The sequence below is a fragment of the Girardinichthys multiradiatus genome, chromosome 2 (assembly GCF_021462225.1).
Source record: "Girardinichthys multiradiatus isolate DD_20200921_A chromosome 2, DD_fGirMul_XY1, whole genome shotgun sequence".
NCBI classification, from domain to species: Eukaryota; Metazoa; Chordata; class Actinopteri; order Cyprinodontiformes; family Goodeidae; genus Girardinichthys; species Girardinichthys multiradiatus.
The window spans coordinates 49026148-49047122 of NC_061795.1; the positions used below are offsets into that span (position 1 = coordinate 49026148).

Consider the following 20975-nt stretch of genomic DNA (forward strand, 5'->3'; position numbering starts at 1 on the left):
CTGCTGCTCAAACTTTGCAAGGGTTTTGAAAGCAGCAACATATTGTTTTATCAGATCTGAAATATAATTTGCAGTTCTGTCTTTAAATACACACACAGTTATTTGAAAAATGTTGAGCATTTTATTAAAGTCTGTTTTTCTAACATATATGATTTTCAAGAATTACATTTAACAGTACTAAAAAAGAGTTCCCTGCTGTGTTTTATTACAATGATAATGTTGCCATGTGTTGCCATAACCTAACCAAAACAGAAGGAGCCTAAACTGATATGTTGTTATGTTCTTTGAAGCCTTTATGCTATAAAATAATCTTGAAAATACCTTTATCATCGAAAAGACATTCTCTGATGAGACTGTTTCAGCACTTCATTTCTGCTCCAACAATTTTTTCTGCCTGATGCTTTTCTGTATGTTTTTCATTTCTTATTTATATGATTTCTAAGCCTCTTCATGTCACTTCGGGTCTGTGGTTGTCTTCTCATATTACATGCTTAGTTGGTATTCAGGGAGAAAGTGATGCATGAGCAGCCATGCGATGCACTGAAACTCTCCGTGCCCTGTGTGAATAAGCACAAGCAGATTTTTGGACTTTCCGATGCAGTGGAGTGTTGCTCTTTGGCGGCCTTCCCTTCATTTCAGCTCTCACAGGACAACCCCAATTGTTTCCCTTCTTTCTTGTGCAGTTGCTGAGTTGCAGTTTTTGTCCTCAAACATTCGTTGGATTGCACGGAGTAAATGGGTGCTGGCCCACACCCAGATCTAATTTCTGCTCTGTGACATGTTGGAATAATTATCACCGCAGTGAAGCTAAACCACACGGGATGGATGGGAAGTTCTAAACATGGATGCAGACTGTGGAAAGATCCTCCTGGAGAGAATCTTAAAAACAACATTTCTGGAGTGGTGAGACCCACACCAATTTCTTCCCCTGATTTTTGTGGCATCAAAGATCATACCTGTTAGCATCACATTATGTGGGGAACTACATCTAAACGCACTTCAATGCGAAGCGCATCTTTTATTCATGGAGGTTCAAATATGAACTGAATGTACTGTGGTAAATATATCCTTTTTAAATGGTCTGTGCTTTGGCATTGGATTGCAGCAGGTGGTCAAGGTGCTTTCATTCGATGCTTTCACATCTGGGAATTCTTCTCCCAGACCTCACACTCCTCTGTAATCTTTGGACACACCAACGCGGCATAATAGGTGAGTTATTATGCCTTTGTGTGAATTCATGCCTGCATTTGTAGGCTTCTAGAAACTTGGATTGTGTGCACAGAATACTCCCACAACATTAAAGGTTTCTTTCATCTCTCATACTGTTCCTGTCTTTCTTTCTCCCTGGTCCTCTCTAGGTTTTTTTTTCTTTGAGCTCTTTCTCTCTCTGTGGCTATCTTTGATTTACTGTCTCTGCTGAAAGCTGAAAATGTAAGCAATCCTGCTTGTCTTTAATGGTTTCTGTAATACTGCAATGATTTTATGAGGATGTTATCTTTTATTAGCTTTTGCAACAGCTAAATGTAAGGTTGCAGCTTTGGGTGGTAAAAACTATTTTCTTATGATGACAAGTGCCCATGTTATTTTTCCACCTGGTCCTGTATCTTTATATTTTGCAGTAGCAAATACATTAACTGATACTGTAGAAAAATCAAACTTAAAGTTCAGCACACTTATGTAGTGGGAAAAACATTTTGAAGATGGACAGTAAATGTTTAAAAAAAAATCCATGGTGCCACACTTATTGGCACCTTTGATGCCCCTGTCACACTACTGGAAATATGCCCCTCAATTGTGACAGTCTGAACTGATGAAGATTTACTCAACTCTAAATGCTGGATGCTTGAAAGTGAAAGGTAAACCTGCAGCTTGACCTACTTTCTGATTAATTTGGCTTATAATCATCTGACCACTTGGTTTAAACTGTTACAGATTTAAAACCAAAAACAGCTGAAGTCATATTGTCCCTACAGAATAAAGTGCCAGAGCTAACAGAGTTTTTGGTGACTGCCCCTCCCCCACATGTTATTACAGATAGCTTGACTAATTAACCAGCTAACTTGTTAAACTCCAAGGGTTAAGCCACACAAAGTACAATATTCTTCATAACCAGCACATTTACTTGTGAGCAAATTTAGTTGGAGATTATTGTAAAATCTTTCTGTAGGTTTATCTATGCAAAATACAAGAAACTAAAAAAACGATATCCCTCCTTTCTTCCTTCCTTTCATACTTGCTTACTTACTTAATTAATTAATTAATTAATTAATTAGTTAATCTTTATTATTTTAGATTTTACATAGAATGTAAAGGATTTTGAATTCTGGGACTTTGAGTCTGGAAAAATATGGAATTTTACATGAAATGTTTAGGAAGTCTGAGTTCTTGACATCATACCTGTCATATCCATCAGTATAGATATTTGTTGTTTTTCGATTAGATCATGCTGCACATTTCATGGTGATGCTGTGATAACAATACATACCATAAGAATCTCATTCTGGCCGATTCTCTGAACCAAGTCTACCCTTCCAACACACATCAAACAACATACTGATGTATGAAAATCTCCAAAGCTCACTATTCAGTGTGAGATTATTCGGCGGCTGTAAAATCTGAATTTATTTTGAAACTTTTTACACATCTTGATAAAGGGTTCCAGTATATGTGAACGGTCCTGGAGGTTGGATCTTGTTTCTAACCCAAGCACAGATCTACACCATCTACAGCTTGTTTCTCATTTTTCTGTGAAGAAACATTTAAGGCTTTGGCAGCCACTGTAAGCCATCAAATCTCACCAAGAGCCATCTTTTTGCTGTTTGCAGAGTTCCTCTGATGCTCAGCCAGTATAAACAGCAGCAAATGTTATGGTGTCACTGAGACATGGTGGTCAACCTGTAACATGACACACCAGATAGTTTATTTCAAAAAGGAGGTTTGAGAAGAACAAATGTAGCTGGAACAGTTTTCTTCTCTTTTCAGCTTCTGATATCCCTCTGACAGTCCATCTGCTTAGCTTAGGACTCAACTCTGGCTTTGTGTCATTCATCCTTGTGCATTGCTGCAGGAGCTCACCTCCACTGGTCAGATTTGCATCATGATTTGGGAAATTAATGAATTGATCAGGAAATTAAGTCTCATTTAACTGACATTTATTCAGATGAACTACCCCACTCAAACATAATATAAAAGTAATTAGATGTATTACGCTCATCTGATTCTCAGTGATGTCTTTGTGCACAGCTGCACAAAGACATTGATCTCCCAAATCCTTAGTAATTCCTGGGAATCCCTGCATGTACAGGACAAACTTTATTTCTATTGACTTCCTCCATTATCTGCTCCACATACACAATAAGGAGAACCAACCTACTTCATCTTCTTTCCTCCTCCTTGAAGCTTGAATCAGCATCCTGTCACAGTAAATTTGCTGTCGTGGTCACACAGTCTACTTGACCCTCACAGTAGACATAAATGGAGGAAATAAAAGGCCAGAAATCAGACACACTGAGTTTATTTTCCAAACCATAACTGTGGTTTTACTCAATAAATATCTCCTCTGAAATGTCAAGAGGTCTGTATCAATTTTGGTTTTCCATTGTCTTTAAGCTCTTATTGCTCGGTCTGCTTGACTGATTCAGTTTTAAAAATGGGAAAGTGAAAGATTTAGAGTATTTTCAGTTTCAAAGCTTTTCTGTTGATTAGTTTGGAAATTTAGCATTTTTGTAGATGCAACTCAGCAAAAACATTTGGAAAGCCAGGAAGGCAAAATTGCAACGAGTCTACCTGCTCATGTAGAAGGTCAACTCCTGCAACAACAGCCTTTACTGTTGGATATGTTTGCCAACGTTTTTTTTGCTCTACCCGACATATTTCAAGCTCAAGTTTCACTAACCTCTGAGAACTTGGAGAGGTGAAGAAGTTTCCATTCATCCTCACATTTTATGCTTTTTTTCTTGGTCTGTGCAGAATTTCTGTCCTGCATATAGCAAACATTTTACATTCAACAAGACATTCAGTGTTTTCTCTTCACTGAGAGATCTTTGAGTTGAACAAAGAGAAGCATTGCTCCTTGTTTCTTTTCGGTTCTACATTTTAATTGGAAACCAGATATTTACATACACCGTATAAAAATATATACATGATGTATTTTTTGTCATTGCCTGACATTAAATCAGTCTAAGCCTATCCTTTTTTGTTGTACAGACAGATAACATTTATTTAGATTTTTTTGTTACTTTCTTTAAAATTCAGAAGTTGACTTACACTAAAGATCTTCCCAGAATGCACCTTACCTCTTGCCCAGTGACCACAGGAAATAGGCACCACAAACTTGCAAATGTAAGTAGGTATGAAGAATGGATTGATGGACATACACTAGGATCACTATGCCTTTTGAGAGTTTCTGAAAGCCCAGATGACAATGTTATAACTTTTTAAGCTTCTGATTAATGTTAACTCAACATTTGTTAGAAGGAGGTACATATAAGGATGTATCAAAGGACACAACTTCAAACATTACTTCTTGGTGTGGCATCATGGGAACATCAAATTAATTAAACCGAGACATCAGGGAGGAGTTGTGGACCTCCACAATTCTGGTTCATCATTGGATCTAGTTTCCAGATACTTGAAGGTGCATAAAAATGCAATTATAAACAAGCTGGGAATGCCCAGCCATAGTGTTCAGGAAGGAGACGGGTTCAGTGTTCCGCAGATGAACTGGTTTTGGTCAGAAGTATGTTAATCAACCCCAGAACACAAGACCTAGTGAAGATGCTGATAAAGCTGGTGAAAGAAAGTCATTATCCACAATAAAGCAAGTCCTGTACCCGCATGGGCTGAAGGGCCATGCAGACAGGAAAAAGCCATTATGCCAAAAGCAACATAAAAAGCCAGATTACCATTTGCAAATAACCTCAAGGACAAAGACCTTAATTTTTGGGGACATATCATGTAGTCTCAGTAAGTTAAACTTTAAGTTTTTGTTCATACTAACCATCTTAAGATTAGAGGAAAATGAGGGAAGCTTCCAAGCCTGATAACACCTTCCGTACTGGGAAGAATGGGTGTGGCATCATTATGTTGTGTGGGTGGTTTGCTGCAGGAGGGACCAGTGCGCTTCACAACTCGACAGCAAAAAAACCTGGGAACGAATGGGTCTTCCAACGGGACAATGACTCTAAGCATACCACTAAATTATTAAAAAAGTGGCTCCAGGACAACATGTCCATGTTTTGAAGAGGCCATTGCAAATCCCTCATCGCTGTCCCATAGAAAATCTTTGGGTGGAGCTGAAAAGTCCAGCAAGGTGGCTAACAAACCTGTACCAGTTACACCAGTTATTGGTAAATCCTATGTGACTTATAACAGGAAATATTTAGTCGGGTTTAATGTCACAGTTTGAGAACAACGTTTATCTTTTCATACCTCTTATATAAATATTTGGTTTCATTACATGTCCAAATATCTGTAGATGTCAGTTAAATGCATTCTAATTCTTATGGTACATTAGAGGAGGGCCCCTTATGACCCTTAAATTAGGATTCCTTTGTTTCAGCCTTCAGAGTTAAACTGTTTGTGGCATCACTGCTCCTCATCCGAAGCGTGTCTCAAGAGGCGGAGCCTCAATGAAGCAAAGCGGAAAGCCGGAATGTTGAGTGAAATTTTTGAAAGAAATGAATCCCATGTTGGTCCTGTGATTATGGTTAATAAAAACTGACAGCACGGTCTGGCTGGTTTTACAGAATATTGGTAGGAAAATCTCTGGCTCAGATGTGTTTGCTTTAGTTGTTTGGGTTTCAACTCTTCTTTTCTCCCACTGAAGGCCTTTAGAGGTATGGGCAGCAGTAACGCATTAAACCATTAATATTTACCAGCCAATAAAATAATTTTTTGTGTCCAACAAATCTCTGGTAGTTATTGGCCTTTTCCAGTGTTTGGCCTTTTCAGAGGGGGTTCGTCAGACATCTTGTTCTCTGGGTATCCGCCAGCCAGGCGAGCTGACTCAGGACCGTTTCCGATGGGTTCAAGCAAGTTAAAAGCTTTTGATCATGGGAGGTCAAGGGACATTTCTGTGAAGTTTCACCTCATGACCTTTTGCTACATGTAGACCTCCATCTAACAGTGGCTTTGGGGAAACTCAATGGATTAAAGTTGGAGCTACACAGTCACCTCAGCTTTACATCCTGAAGTGATGAAAACATCCAAGTTTAAATTGACTTTTTATTAATGTACTGTGGAATTTGCTCTATGTTCTGCATTCATTAGATTGTAAAAGAAACCTGTGAATGTTTGGGATGTTTAACTCAGCTTTAAATTAAACCAGTTTAGTCTTATAAGCTTGGTCATCCATTGGTGAAGAAAAGAAGTGCTGCTCTCTGATCTTCATGACGATGAAGTCAAACTTAGTTCAACCTGAAATGTCATTTGATAAAAAGTGTTTTAAGGAGCCGAGCCTGATAGCATCGAGTCTGGGGTTTTAGAGAAGAGGAAGGAAATAAAGAACAAGTACAAAGAGTTGATGGTAGCACTAGCTCCAACACTGGCTTCAGGCATTAAAGAGACACTGCAAACACAGTATCAGAAATATTAATAAAGTTTGTCAGGAATGCTGCCGGATCCTGAACAAACTGTAAAAGCTTATTTACCTAAGTTTTCATGTGCCAGCTGCTGCTAATCCTAAACACATGTTGGGAAATTAATAATTAGACTGCTATCTTGTTTGGCTTGCTAAGAATCAGCTTTTACAGCCAAAGGTACTTTGTTGTCTAAGAGGATCTGAACAGCTGTGGCTGATAAGGAGGAGAGATAGATGGTGAATTTGAGGTTCAGGCTTGATTAGCTGTTCTAGCGGTTAGGGAGCAAGGACAAAAGCAGACTTTAAATCCATCCATCAAACCCACAGAAAGATGTATGCAGATGTTCAGGGGAATGTGGCGTGCTTTGTGTTTAAGTGTGCCTGCGTCTGAGGGCTGTGAAGGTGGTAATGCCATTTGATTGGTTCCCTGAGCTCATTTTGACTTCCATTACTAGTCTATCAGTAGAAGGCAGGACCGTGATGAAAGACCCTCTGTAGACAATTGATCTCAGTAATGATGAAGAGGAGGCGATAGGTCAGACGTGCCATTTCTTTCTCAGGATCCCTTCTCAGGTGTTCACTGGAGTGTGAGCCAGACATGGCCCTGCACTTTGATGGGCTTGTTGGATGTGGGGTGTGATGGATTGTTCCTAGAATACCTTTGAAAACTGCTACATGTTTGGTGCACAGCAGCCAATTATCTAAAAAAATTTGCACATTCCTAAAATGTTCTCCAATCTAATTAAATTTCTCTCTGAGCTCTTTCCACATCATTTTGCTGCAACCTTTGCTCAATGCAAGCAAGGTGCTGTTGAAAAAAATACAACAGCAGCAGCTAAAAGAGGCGGGAACAGACAGAAAACAGGGTTTCCCTTAATTGGCCTGTTTTGCATTTAATCTCCAAGGATATTTCATGCGCATGCCAAATACAACTTAAATTGTATCAGTTTAGAACTGAATGTGCTGAAGGCATAAAAGGGACTCAGTTCTCATGCCTCCCCTGGGGTTGTGCTAAACAGCTTACAGACCAAACTAGATTATTGACAAAAGACACAAAGCTGGACGGCCTGGGTTTTCTTTCATAATAGGGCTGCACCACTTAGGAATCTATGGGCTGGTGGTTCAACTGGTTGATATTTAACTGGTGGATGCACAGCATTATTTATTCATGAGAAAATACACATCAGGATTGTGTTGTCTCTGTAGTATGTGCCTCATTAAACGTCTGGAACAATGCAGGCAGTTTATTTTTTGCTGTCAACTTTTATTTTCCCTTGATAGTCAGAGCATTTGGTGAAGTAAGCCTTGAGCAGCACCGCTGAGGTCACAGCTATGGACTGAACTGCAACCAGAGGATTGTTTTATGTCTTCTCTGCTGCCCAAAGACTTTCTTTTACAAAAAAAGGAAATTTTCAGATGCATCAAAATAATTTAAAATGAAACTTGCCCTCAGTCCTTAGCACTATGGATGCAGTTAAGATGGAAGCGTATGAGTGTGTGTTGAGTCTGGGAAGAGTCAGGATGACATATCTGTTTGTCACCAAGCCAGGTTTGAGTGAGTGTGCATGGGAGTGGTTCCAGAAGATCACCGGTGGCAGCATTTCAGGATCCCAAACATGCAATGTTTATAAAAATTAGGAGAAGTAAATTCACAGCATAAACTAGTCATAAAACAGTTGAGATCAGGGTGTTGTATGTTTTGGAGTCTGGCATTTTACTTTCTACTGAACAAAAAGGCTTTAGTGAAATGTTTTCCAGAGTAGAATAAATTCCTACAGAGTGGTTTTCTGTAAGCATATGCTTGGAGCTGCCAGTGGTCCTGAGATCCTGGTGAAAATCCTTGTAAATCTGAGATGGATATATCTGAACCAGGACCTGTGGGGTGTTAGCACTGTACCATAAGCCTCTTTGGTGAACTCTGCTCAAGGTGCAGCTTTTGGGCCACTTCAGTTCTTCACTTTCTGCTGATCTGCTCAGAGCTGCTCAGGCTCTCTGGTTTTAGGGTTAATTCAATAAGGAATTCAATAGACCTCTTTTGATCTTAGAAAGTTGTTAGGCTTTTTCAACATGTTTCGAATGTATTTTTGATACATTTTTCACAAATATTTGACCAAATGTTTCTTTTGTTTCTCTGTGAAAATCACCAAAAAACAGATTTATTTTTACTGACTTTGTACAAACGTTTCTGTTATCTGGATATCTGAGCTTTTTTCCCAAATATTGTTTTCTATTAGGGGCTAAATACAATATTACCTGCCATTGCTGAAATCAATGACAAGTACTTATCTGGATTGAAATAGTGACCTTTTGTTGCTAAGCAACAGTAGAGCTTCCTCATCTATCTCATGATCTTCATGAAATGCTGGACCACTGAGGGTCATTGTTAGTTCTGTGCTGAAGGTTCTGACAGACGTGACCTTTTTCTGTTATATTTGCGATATTTTCCATAAATTGTAATAGAAACTGTATACCAACAATAATTTATCTCAGGACCGTGTCATCTCTGTTCAGCATTTTCCTCTACAGTAGCTGCATGCTGTTCATGCTGTTGTTATGGCGTTTTCTCTGATGTTTCTGGAAAAATTTCCTTCCAGGCATCGGATCCCAGCATTGGCACCGATCATTAACAGACAGTCTTCAAAGGTTAATGATGCCCCTCTTTACAGACAGCATTTGTAAATGACAAGGCAATCAATAGTACAGCCCCACAGCTGTGGTGCTGTGATGTTGATGATCATGGATGAGACAGAGCTGAGCCCTTTGGGTTCAAAACGAAGGTTCAAAACCATCATATCTTCTGGTCCAGAACCAGTGTGCCAGTAGTTAATATTACCAATGTTAGCAATATTATGATATTAATAGAATTCCTAGAAATTCTTAAATACCAGAGAATATGATGAATAATGATCCCCTGGAGATTTTAATTCAAGTAATCATAAACCCGTGGTTCATGTTCTAATATTCTGTATCTTGACCAGTAAACATAGTATCTTTATGTACGGTTTAGGCACAATGTCTGAAGGTTAAAACTACAGAGCTGAGTGGTAACTTTTGCACCGTTGCTGTTATTTTGAACACATTAGGAAATGTCACTTGGTCCGAACATTGGAACGGGCTCATGGAGAAATATATCGTGTCATTTTTCAGTACTCTGCCAACAAGTTATTGAAGAACCAAAGACAATGTGAATATTTCATCAGTATTTCAACACATTTGGGAAGGTGTTGAATATCAAGTCTATATTTATGATGAATGGAGTTCATGTAGCTGTGCTTGGCCTCTACAGACATGACAACCCATGAAGTTGAGAGGAAGAATGATGTGTGTAAAGAAAGGATCTGCTGTTCACTTTTATTTTAAATGTTCTGGTTTTAATAAAGAGAAGCAGACTGAGCCCAAGCTGCCAAATATGTGCAGGTTTCTCAATTAGTTCAATAGTCTGGAAATCATTTTTTCTCTAATGTAGCTGTACTGTTTGGGCTATAACGTAGTATTCCTCTAAAGATGTGAATGTTTATTCTGTGTACAGTATAAAAACGTCTGATTTTGACAAAAGTTAAATAAAACAAATTCACATTATTGTGGTATTTATCTAACCAGATGCTTCACAAACTGTTTTAAAGAGTCTGGAATCAATATACAATAATTCATTACAAGTTTAAACCATTTATATTTTGTAGTTTTTCCTCTTGTCCCAATCTACAACAGTTCGGATGCTAGAAAAGATTTTTCACATTTCACAAATGGAGAACAGGTTTTTGAAATCTCAAATTTGTGTTTTAAAAATTTTCTGGTCTGTTTGTATTTTAGATTATTAATCAAATGCAGTACAGACCTTTAAATAAATATTAAAATAGCATTTTAATTTAGAGCCAAACAGAATTTAGCAAATAACACTAACTTTGCTGTTATTAGCCAGGCAATGTGCACGGCCATATTTTCTTACAGTGTTTTCTCTGTCTGTGACACAACAGGCAGGGTTTGCTCATTAGTGACTCGACATGTAAATGAGCAAAAGAAAATTGACTCTGAGCACAGCTGAGACAAGACAGTCTGGATTAAAGTTGATGTATTACCATAAAAAGTCTTACCAACACCTAATAAACATTGAAACATGACCTACTGTAATTGTTCCTATATATAAGTAAACACTTTTCTGTGTTTTTGTGTCATACAGAGGAAGAACAACCTCCTGCTGCTGAAGGTGCTTTTGTTGGCGGTGTGGGGGGTTGTCTTATTGGCATGCCGCTTCTCATGGATGGGCAACAAGCCCCCAAACTTCTCCAACTCGGACAACCCGGCAGCTGACTCGCCATCACTCCTCGCCAGGACTTTAACATTTTTCTACCTGCCTGCTGTCAACTTTTGGCTCCTCCTCTGCCCAGACATGCTCAGTTTTGATTGGTCAATGGATGCCTTGCCTCTGATCAGGAGTCTTACTGACTTGAGAACCATCCAGACAGTTATATTTTACCTTGGATTAATTTTGCTTGTTTGGTTTGGCCTCTGGACCTCCTTAACATCCAGGACCAAGGACACCAATGGAAAAAGTCACCATTATATTAATGGCAGAAATGGGAACAGTAATGGATACAGTTATCAGTGTAACAACCACGAACACTTAAGCAGCTCTCACACAGACATAAATGATATTAGTGCACAAAATGGTACCAATAGCCACTATGGAAGCAGGACTTCATTGCCCACCACTGAAAATGTTGTGGCTTTCTCCCTGGGCCTCTTGGCCTTCCCTTTTTTACCTGCCACAAACTTGTTTTTTTATGTTGGCTTTGTGATAGCAGAGAGAGTACTGTACATCCCCAGCATGGGCTTTTGCCTGCTGGTTGCTGTGGGGCTGAGGTCCCTGTACGTCCGAGTCCAACGCAGGTCCTCCAGGAGAGTCTTGCTGTTCTGCAGTGGAGCATTGGTCATACTGTTTGGGATGAAAACTATTCTTAGGAATCAGGACTGGCAGAATGAGGAGATGCTCTACAAGTCAGGGATTTATGTCAATCCTGCTAAAGGTAAGACTCTACTATGTCACTATAGTAGATAGACAATATCACTGCTTAAATCTAAGCACATACACAGTTTTAATAAACATCTGTGCACCACAAATACACATTGTATTTTATTGCCTTAATAACTTGAGCAAGTCCATAGGCTTTGATTGTGTTAATGTGCATTGTTTCTATCAGTTTTCTGTAGTACCAAATAATTTAAAGTAAATCTACTTCAAAATGTCACCATCAGGATCACCACAGAGTAGACTGAGATCTTAGTGCAAGGGGCATGAAAGTAGACTAAACAAATACTGTGTGTGTTATTGTTCACCTGCCTTTAATACATCAATAAATTAAAACAGGGTTTAAAGAGGTATTTTGTTTTACGTTCAATACTCTGTTTTCTGACACTATGTGCCTTTTCATGCTCAGAATGTCGTCCTAGCCTGTCTCTGTCACATTCAGCCAGCAAAAAAATATTCAAAAGGCAGTCAAACCAATCAGACACAGATTTAAACCCAAAACTAAGTTTGCAGAGTTGCTGTGCAGAGACACAGGCATGGGCCTCACAAAGCAACAGAAGGACATGTTGAGTTTGCTAATTTCCCTTTCAGATTCTGCAGCGGAGCTGAGGCATGACAGCTGTTTGCTTTGGCAGGCCAGCACGGTAGCAGCAATGTCCCGCCTCACATTCAACAAAGCTAATATGAGATTTAAAATGAGCCCAACGTCAGACACACAAAAACGGTTTGGATTTCTGGAATCCACAAACCCTTTTTTACATAGAAAAAGTGATAGAGGACGCGAAGAAACCAGATTACTCTGGATTTGTAGATGAATGTAGGAAGCTTGAATTGTTTCTGAACTTCTCTTTATTGATACTAAATGCTCATTAGATTCCGAAGGCACATTAATGAAAAATAGGGCTGCCTGATGTCAGGGACACTTGTGGTGCTGTTCCTGTATGTTCCTGTACATTGAGATAAAGAAATTGATCACGATTAACCCATATTTAGGTGACTCTTTGTTTTCCTTCATCGTGTCTCCAGGACTCTTTGTAAGCTTTAGCATCTTGGCCACTGAAGTATGCATCAGGTGTGGGTCCTAAAGTGACAGCCTATCTAGCAGGCCAAATATATTAGTGGCATGCAGAATTTACATGCTTGGCACTTGAAATATAATATCTTACCAAATATTGCATCCAAGCAGTCCTTTGTGCTTGTTATATTGCAGACAATGATACTGTGATAATGACAGAGATTTGATGTATTCTGTAGCCATAATGGAAAACTGTTCATATTCTTTATCTATGAACAAATCAACCATGCTTTATGATTTAATCATCCCTTTCATTATCATTAGTGAAGATGCTTCTGGCTATTGCTGCACAATATTTGTGTATCGAGTCGTAGTCAGTGTTGCAGTATCAATATGTGTAAATTCACATAGAATGAGATGGAGTATTTCGTATATTTCAGCGACCATGAACTCATATTCCGCATATCATATTTTGCCAGTCGGACCAGTGCCCATAATGCCCACACCTGATCTAGATTTTAATGAACAGGATGCTGAAGCTTCAGAGTGGTGTAGACATCATTCTGATGAACAAAAGAAGATAAGGGAGGAAAATGTGGCTTAATTCAAATTAATATTGCCATAACAATATCCAGCAGCTATAGAGAAACCTGCCACCTTTCCCTGTATAATTAAGCCCTACTTATTGCCAAAACATGAGGGTCTGAACTCACTGCATGAAGTCTACTTGTGTGTACATTCACAGCACCATGATGCCTTTATCGGCCTTTTGTTCAGGATGTCCCAAACAGAAGTTTATTTTTCTTTACAAAAAACTCATCACCTGCTGATGTTTCTATGCAGAGCAATTTCCTGGCAGCCTAAGCTAACATCTGTTTGTTTCCATTCTGTTTTCACATAAATCTGTTTGTAATATATTCCTATGTGGTTGAACAAAAACTGCAGAAAATGTGATTTTCAGTTTTCTTAACTTAATTTTGAATGTTGTAAATGTATTAAGTACTGATTTCAGCTGCTGCCTTCTGGGACAGTTGGAGCACAGCAGACAAGCAGTTGTAGCAGTCCACTATAAAGATCAGTATAAAAGAAGAATGACCCGTGTTTGTTCAACAAAATAATGTCTGGATTATAAAACTGTTCAAATCATTTGCTGGAATAAAAAAAACAACAAAAAAAACTGGTCATGCAAAATACAGCCTACACAAAATGCCCGACAGTTCACCAACAATAGGCTCGATCTGGACCTTGAGCCAAAATCCTGGGTTCGGATCGGGACATCCCTTTTTAGATTGTGAACATTTAGGAGATGGGTTTTTCTTTAAGATGTTGTGGTTTGATCTATTATCATCTGTAATATTATGATGTTTTATTCACACCTGCTTATATGTTTATGCTATATTCTGTGAAAAATCCTTAGATCACCTGTGAGTTGCTGATCCATGCTGGTAAATTCCAGCTCAGTTAGGTTTTCAGTGTACCCATGGTGGTCTTCCTTTTAAGCACAATCACTGCAAAACACAGTTTTTTATACACAGAGAGCCATTTGGTGTGTGAGAACACCCGCTGCAGCAGAACTGCAACTTTTTAGACGTTACAACATTATACCTGAGATGCTAACAGGTTAACAAACTTTAATATTACTTATTGAAATGGTCCTTCATGCTGCTATTAGACGGTTTTTTGCAACTAAACAATATCTTCATCTTTAGTTAACCTTTTCTTCTGCAACCTGTCAGCTTGGGGCAACCTTGGAAATGTTTTGAAGAGCCAAGGAAAGATGGATGAGGCTGAGCAGGCTTACAGAAACGCTCTGTATTTTCGCAGCAACATGGCAGACATGCTGTATAACCTGTAAGTATGCATTATTTGAATATTTCTGTGCTGTTTGATTTGTTTGCACTGGTTATGGTAAATTTCTCTCTGGTTTCTGTGGACATCAGTTTTCCTTCACAAACCATATCACTCAGTGTTTTAGTGTCGTGGCTAAAGAACTGGAGACCGTCTCCTTTCATGCTGCACATTGATCACAGCTGTTCTCTCAGGGGAACTACCCTCTTGTCTTCTATTCCCTAAAGTGTTGTTTGCCTGACAGTTGTATTAATGATGCTGTTTTAGTCTAAAGAGAAATGTAGAACATCAACCAGTTTTCAAACAGTGCTCAGATTTCCTTGCTTTGCACCCTTATCAGCTGCTGTTATCTTTATTTCATCATAAAGGAGATGTTTAGCTCCAAATACCCCTCTGTTGAGATCTAAACTGTCTCACATCTCATCCTTCTTTTCTTTTTGTCTGGTAAAGCGGTTTGCTGCTGCAGGAAAGCAACAAGTTCTCAGAGGCTCTGCACTACTATAAGCTGGCCATTGGGAGCCGGCCAACGCTGGCTTGTAAGTACAACTCTTCTCTTTTTATTGACAACCTCCAGGCCTCGTGGTTGTGGCTGTGCTGTGTCCAGGCAACAGTGAACAAAGGCTGTGGTTATGTAAAGGGAAAGTAATGGATCGCAAAGGGCAGTGGGTCTACGGCTGAATTAAACATTCAAGCACAGCTGTGTGACCAGCTTTCAAAGCCCGGTTATGTCAACAGATCAAGCGAACGTATGATGTCATTTATAATGACTTCAACCCTCAGTTCTCTCGCTGCTTTTCATCCTCCTACCTCCATTTTTTCTGGTCCTTCTCAGTTTTCTCATCTCACACTCACCTCCTAATAACAGTCAACTTCTGCTCCATGATTTCTACAACCTGCTCATAATCTTACCTGATCACCTGACAATAAGCTTCCCCACCACAGTTCCAGGCTTCGGTCAATGACAGAAACAGATAGTCGTGAACGTCTCATCCTTTCTCTGCCAGATTAATTGAACAACTAATTAAGCTTACGATTAAACTGGGAAATTCTAATTCAGCGTGCAATTATCCAATCTGCTGCAGTCGATAACACGCTTAATTTATATCCCTGCGTGGCCGACATTTTGAACGCTGAATGTTAATGTGACAGTTAAAATGTTCTTTTCAAGGTTACACCATTAATCACTGCCTAATTGTGAGCTAACTAGGGCACATTGTTAGGTTTGTATTCAGCCCACACCTTGGTCTCTGATAAAGCACAATTTATTTGTTTCATACCCACTGAAAGAGAGTGTAAAATATGAAGCAGACTCTGTCTGTGTTTTTTAATGCTTCTTTGCAGGTTTTCACAAAGGAAAATGGTTACTGACCAGATCACCAGGTAGAGCAGATGAGGCGGAAAATGTGCTGAAATAAAAAAAACTTAAAACACAAGAGGAGTAGTGAATGCAGTAGGGATAAAAACAGGAGAAACCTGTTTAATTCCCAACCTGTCTCCTTTGACTTCATGATGTTGTTCTTGGCAGATTGATCTGATGTGTCTGGTTTGTATATTCTAACCACCAGGCTTTTTAAGAGGAAAGTCCACTGAGACTAATTACTCGCCCGGTAGGTATTGATCAGAAGGTCTCATCTTTGATCAATCACACATAAGTTCAAGAGCCTGCAGATAACTCCACATAATGCCTGCAAACAACAACCTGGAAGGTTTGAATCATTCAGTTTCATTCAGTTTCAGCAATGGTTGCTCACCTTATCAGAGTGTTTAAAATGTCTCATTTATAGGAGTGTAATGACACATCCAAGTCATCCAAGACAAGATGAAAGATGATACTAGCTCCATCACAAAAGAGAGGTCAAGATTTTACACATATGATTGGAAAAACTAGCAATCCCAATGTTTTTCTATTTACAATCAGGGTCTCAAACGTTTTACAAAAGCTAGAACTAGTTTAAAATATTCCAGCCTGAGTTTGATCAGTCCATTTATTGTGGTCTTTATGCATGATTAGTTCTAAGTTTTTCCTATTGCAACAAGAAGTGTTAAAATGTTCCCTTTTTCTGTTTTCCCAAATAGGATGAAGGTTTCATAAATGTGTTTTAAATAATCTGTTTGGTGTAGTTATGTCCAGCTCAGGTTTGATCATCACATTATTTTAAATTTAAGAAGAGGATCAAATGCAGAAATCTGATGAACAACTGGACAGTGCATCACAAGATGTCTTCTTAATAAGATATATTGTTGGTTTTAATATACAGGATCTCAGTACAGCCCTGGGGATTGGGTTTCAAATCTACCTGTAACTTTGCACAAAAACATAAGCTGCTCTTGTTAAAAAAATTCACACAGATCCAAGCCAATCTACTGTATCATTTTGAGGCTTTGCAGAAAAACTTTTTTATTTTATTGACATTTTTTATAAACAAAAGTTCATCTTCATTAAAAGCTTAAACCTTCTGATTTAGGATCTATTTAAGAGTTGAAGGAAAGTTTTTTGCTGCCATGCAAGATGGAGGAATACAACTCATTTTGCACTGAGAAATGGATGTTGCCATCCTTTGTGACCACAAAGGATGGATTTACAACTGTGAGGAATATGATATTACAGTGAAAATCAATAAACAGACATCACTGAGCTCATGTTGGGCTGAGTGCTATTGGATCAATATATTTATGCAGCACCATTCCAAACAAGTCATCTCAGAACACTTGACATAAAAACATACAAGTCCATTTCAAATGCAGCTACAGGCAATCCATTTCAGCACAATAAAATCCTCTTAATACAATTCAGTTGGTTACAGTTAGATTTCTATGTAATCCAGCTAGAATGCATACCAAGGACTAAGTAAATTAAAAGAATAAAACTTCCCCATGTCATGAACCAGGGGATTAGATCAGGATGGATGTCCACCTGTCTTATCCACACGCTCTGCTTGTTTCTTTCACCAGCGGCCTACTTGAACACGGGCATCATACTGATGAATCAGGGTCATCTGGACGAGGCCAAGCGCACGTTCCTCACATGTGCGGACATCCCTGACGAGAACCTGAAGGACCCTCATGCCCACAAGAGTTCAGTCACCAGCTGCCTGTACAACCTGGGCAAGCTGCTCCATGAGCAGGGCCATCAGGAGGTAACGATGCAAACACAGAAAAACACACAAAGTGAATTTTATTTTAACAGATCTCACATGAATATAAAAGTCAGAATATCCTGCACTAATATTCCTGATTTATCATTGTTTTTTAAACAATAATTTCTGGACTCAGAAATTCCTGTTTAATAAATACAATAAATTACAATAAGTTATATAATAAATTATATAATTAACAAAAAAATTACATGTTGCCTTCTTTTAATAACTTTTAGATATTGAGGTTATACTTTATACACCAGGGTAGATTTATTTTGCAAATATGAAGACACAGCAGCATGTTTGTCTGATAAATAGTCCCCCTGCTACTGTGGGAGTTGAAGGAGCCTTCTTCATTCCTACATGAAGGACGTATTAAAACTACAGTAAACTGAGATAAAATGCAGGAAGCTTCTCAAGGATCCTTCAGGGGACAGTAGTAAAACACTTGCCTTATTACGGACATTTTTTTTAAATTGCTTTTGTCATCGGGGACATTGTGTTTGTACAGATAATCCTCAGGCTGTTCTGAATGAATTCACTCTATTTTGTGCTCCTAAAGAACCACTGGGCCATCTCAAAAGGCTGTTTCCCTAATGCTGCACATTTATAATGTGTATAAGCAGTGATGCTGTAGATTCAATCAAAACCACAGCAGTAGTATTGCTGATTCAATAAAAGACTTTATAAATTGTTGGCATGCTTGAGACCTTAAACAGTCCCTTTTCCTCTGACCTCTAACCACAACATTTCAACAATAAAAGCAGTTTTGGGTTTCTTCTACCATTTAAACTCTGGGGTCCTCTGAGGTCAATTGGTTGACATACACCACATCCACTGTACCACAGTCTATAGCCCACAATGTTCTAGTTGTCCTAACAGCTGTGACACAGGGGATAGACCCTTTGTGCTCAGCTCTGTATGAACCACCCAACCGGAGACTCCCGATTCCACGCTGTGTATTCAGACTCAGGCTGCGTTGGAGCAACGGCTTGTTTCCCCAAAGCCAGATTTATCTGGGAGGTTCTAACTGCTTTTTCTTACACAAACATCCCACACATTCTTTTTCTTCTTTCTTTGTTTTTTCACAGGAGGCTATCTCCATGTTTAAAGAAGCAATACATAAAATGCCAAGACAGTTCGCACCACAGAGCCTTTACAACATGATGGGTGAGTGCTACTGTTGCTGCAGGATTATGAAAAGCTACCATAAATGGTTAAAAATATAAAATGTACCACACATATGTAAATATAAGGACGGACGGACGGACGGACGGACGGACGGACGGACGGACGGACGGACGGACGGACGGACAGACAGACAGACGGACAGAGACAGACAGACAGACAGACAGACAGACAGACAGACAGACAGACAGACAGACAGACAGACTATTTTGCTTTTTTCTTGTAACTTTCCTACTTTGTCCTTTCAGACATTTGCCGTTTAATATTTACACACAGACACAAACTGTAGAAACCTGGGATGGCTGTAATCCAGACTTGGTAATGCCCCAGGCTTGTTTATGTGTTGGCAGAATAAAATGTGACAGAGCTTTTGAGATCACGTCAAACTGGTGATTAAAGCTCCCGGCACCATTAAGGGGCGACAAGGCATTTCAAATGGAGGCACTGGGCCAGAGATGTGTGATTTCTGCTGCTTAGTGGTGCTTCCTTACTGGACTGATTTGCACAGTTGGCTCTCGTGCTCATATCTGTTTCCAGTTTCGCTCACTTTGCTCCTCTCATGCTGTTTGTCAGACGCCAACGAGCAGAAGCTTTCATCAGAGGCAGACCTGGGTGGTAATCTGCACCCCGCTGGTCTCACTCCAATGCTCTCTGTTGGGCTCAGGAATGTTGCTTACTGTGAAAGTGGTTTTCAGCTCCTTGGACTCAGTGTCATTTCTAATTGCATGTTAGTTTTTGTGCTTATTTCACACACAGAACCCCAGCCAGGAACCAGAGTCAAAGACGTTGGCTGCTTTAAATCCCATCAATAAAACAAGAGGTCACAGATAAAAACCTTGAATAAGTTGCAAATAGCAAAGTCCAGAGAAACTCAGATTAGAATAAAGTTACAGCAATAATTATTTATTGGAATAACCACCGTGCTTCATTATTGAATTCAAAATGATGTTAAAGACCCAGTTTTTAGTTTCAAAACTAGTACAGTAGATATGGGAATAGGAAAGGAAAAAAGGAATGACGGAATGGAAACTGTGTGGTTTACGAAAAAAATTAATCTTAGTTTCTTGGCAACCGGATTCATGATAATGTAACAAAAATAACCGATTTTCAACCTGATACAACATGCTAAATTGATGGAACCATATTCTTAATATTCCAATTCTAACCCTATGTAAATTTATATTAAATTATGCATGATTTAAAATATGGATTTTAAATACAATGCCAAGTTGTAGGAGGATATTATTGTACATGAGCATCTTTTAGATCATATTTCTGTAAAAACCATGTAGCCCCTTTAGAGAGTTGTTTTTTGCATCATAGAGGCAAGATCACAGAGATGCAGTATGTGTGCTTTCAAAGCATGAAGGCGGGATTACAGAACTAAAGGGTCAGCAGCAATGACATGATAACATGCAAAGTGAAGGGTTGGGAAGTTCTTCTATACCCAGTAATCTGTGCCTAAACTCTGTGTCTGGATCCTAATGCAGGCTCCCCAAATGCAGTCAATGCAGGAGAAACACGGTGCCTTAAAGGCGTTTTTATACAACCCAAGCTTTTCCACATGCTGTCATGTTACAACCACAAGCTTCAGTGGATTTTAATGGGAGTTTATGTGATAGAACATCACAAAGTAATACATAATTGTGCAATGAAATAAAAATTATTGTTTTCAAAAATCTGAAAACTGGTTTCAGTTGAGAATTTGGGGAAATCGTTCAGTCTTTAGATGCACAGAGCCAACAAAGTTTTGTCTGAATACAAATACACAGTTTGCAGATTTTATAGTTTTTAAACATTTTGAAAATCATGTAAACCTTGCCTCTTTCTTCTTCCTCAAAGTTATGATATTAATTTAAATCATAAACGTTAGGCCTGTTGCATCTGTTCAAGAGCTTCTTCTTCTTTCAGCTTGTCCCTTTCAGGGGTTTCCACAGCGAGTCATCTGTCTCTAACTAACTCTATCTTCTGCATCTTTTTCTCTCACACACACTACCTTCAAGTCCTCTTTCACTCCATCCATTCTGTAAATCCCTTGTCTGGTCTTCTTCTGAGTCTCCTGCCTGGCAGTTCCAGCCTGAGCATCCTTCTACCAATGGACTCGCTATCCCTCCTCCTTAAATGTCCAAACCATCTCAGTCTGGCCTCGCTGGCTTTATCTCCAGCACATCTAACAGGAGC

General features: G+C 39.0%; 1 protein-coding gene across 2 annotated transcripts in view; it reads left to right on the forward strand.

The window, feature by feature from the left end:
- tmtc2b (transmembrane O-mannosyltransferase targeting cadherins 2b) overlaps window positions 1–20975 on the forward strand; it is a 107881-nt gene that overhangs the window by 63646 nt on the left and 23260 nt on the right. For both annotated transcript variants that reach the window (XM_047345716.1, XM_047345725.1), the window contains exons 4-8: window positions 10758–11604; window positions 14358–14472; window positions 14920–15005; window positions 17422–17606; window positions 18698–18776. In XM_047345716.1, coding sequence (XP_047201672.1) covers window positions 10758–11604; window positions 14358–14472; window positions 14920–15005; window positions 17422–17606; window positions 18698–18776 — 1312 coding nt within the window. The remainder of the gene's footprint in view (window positions 1–10757; window positions 11605–14357; window positions 14473–14919; window positions 15006–17421; window positions 17607–18697; window positions 18777–20975) is intronic.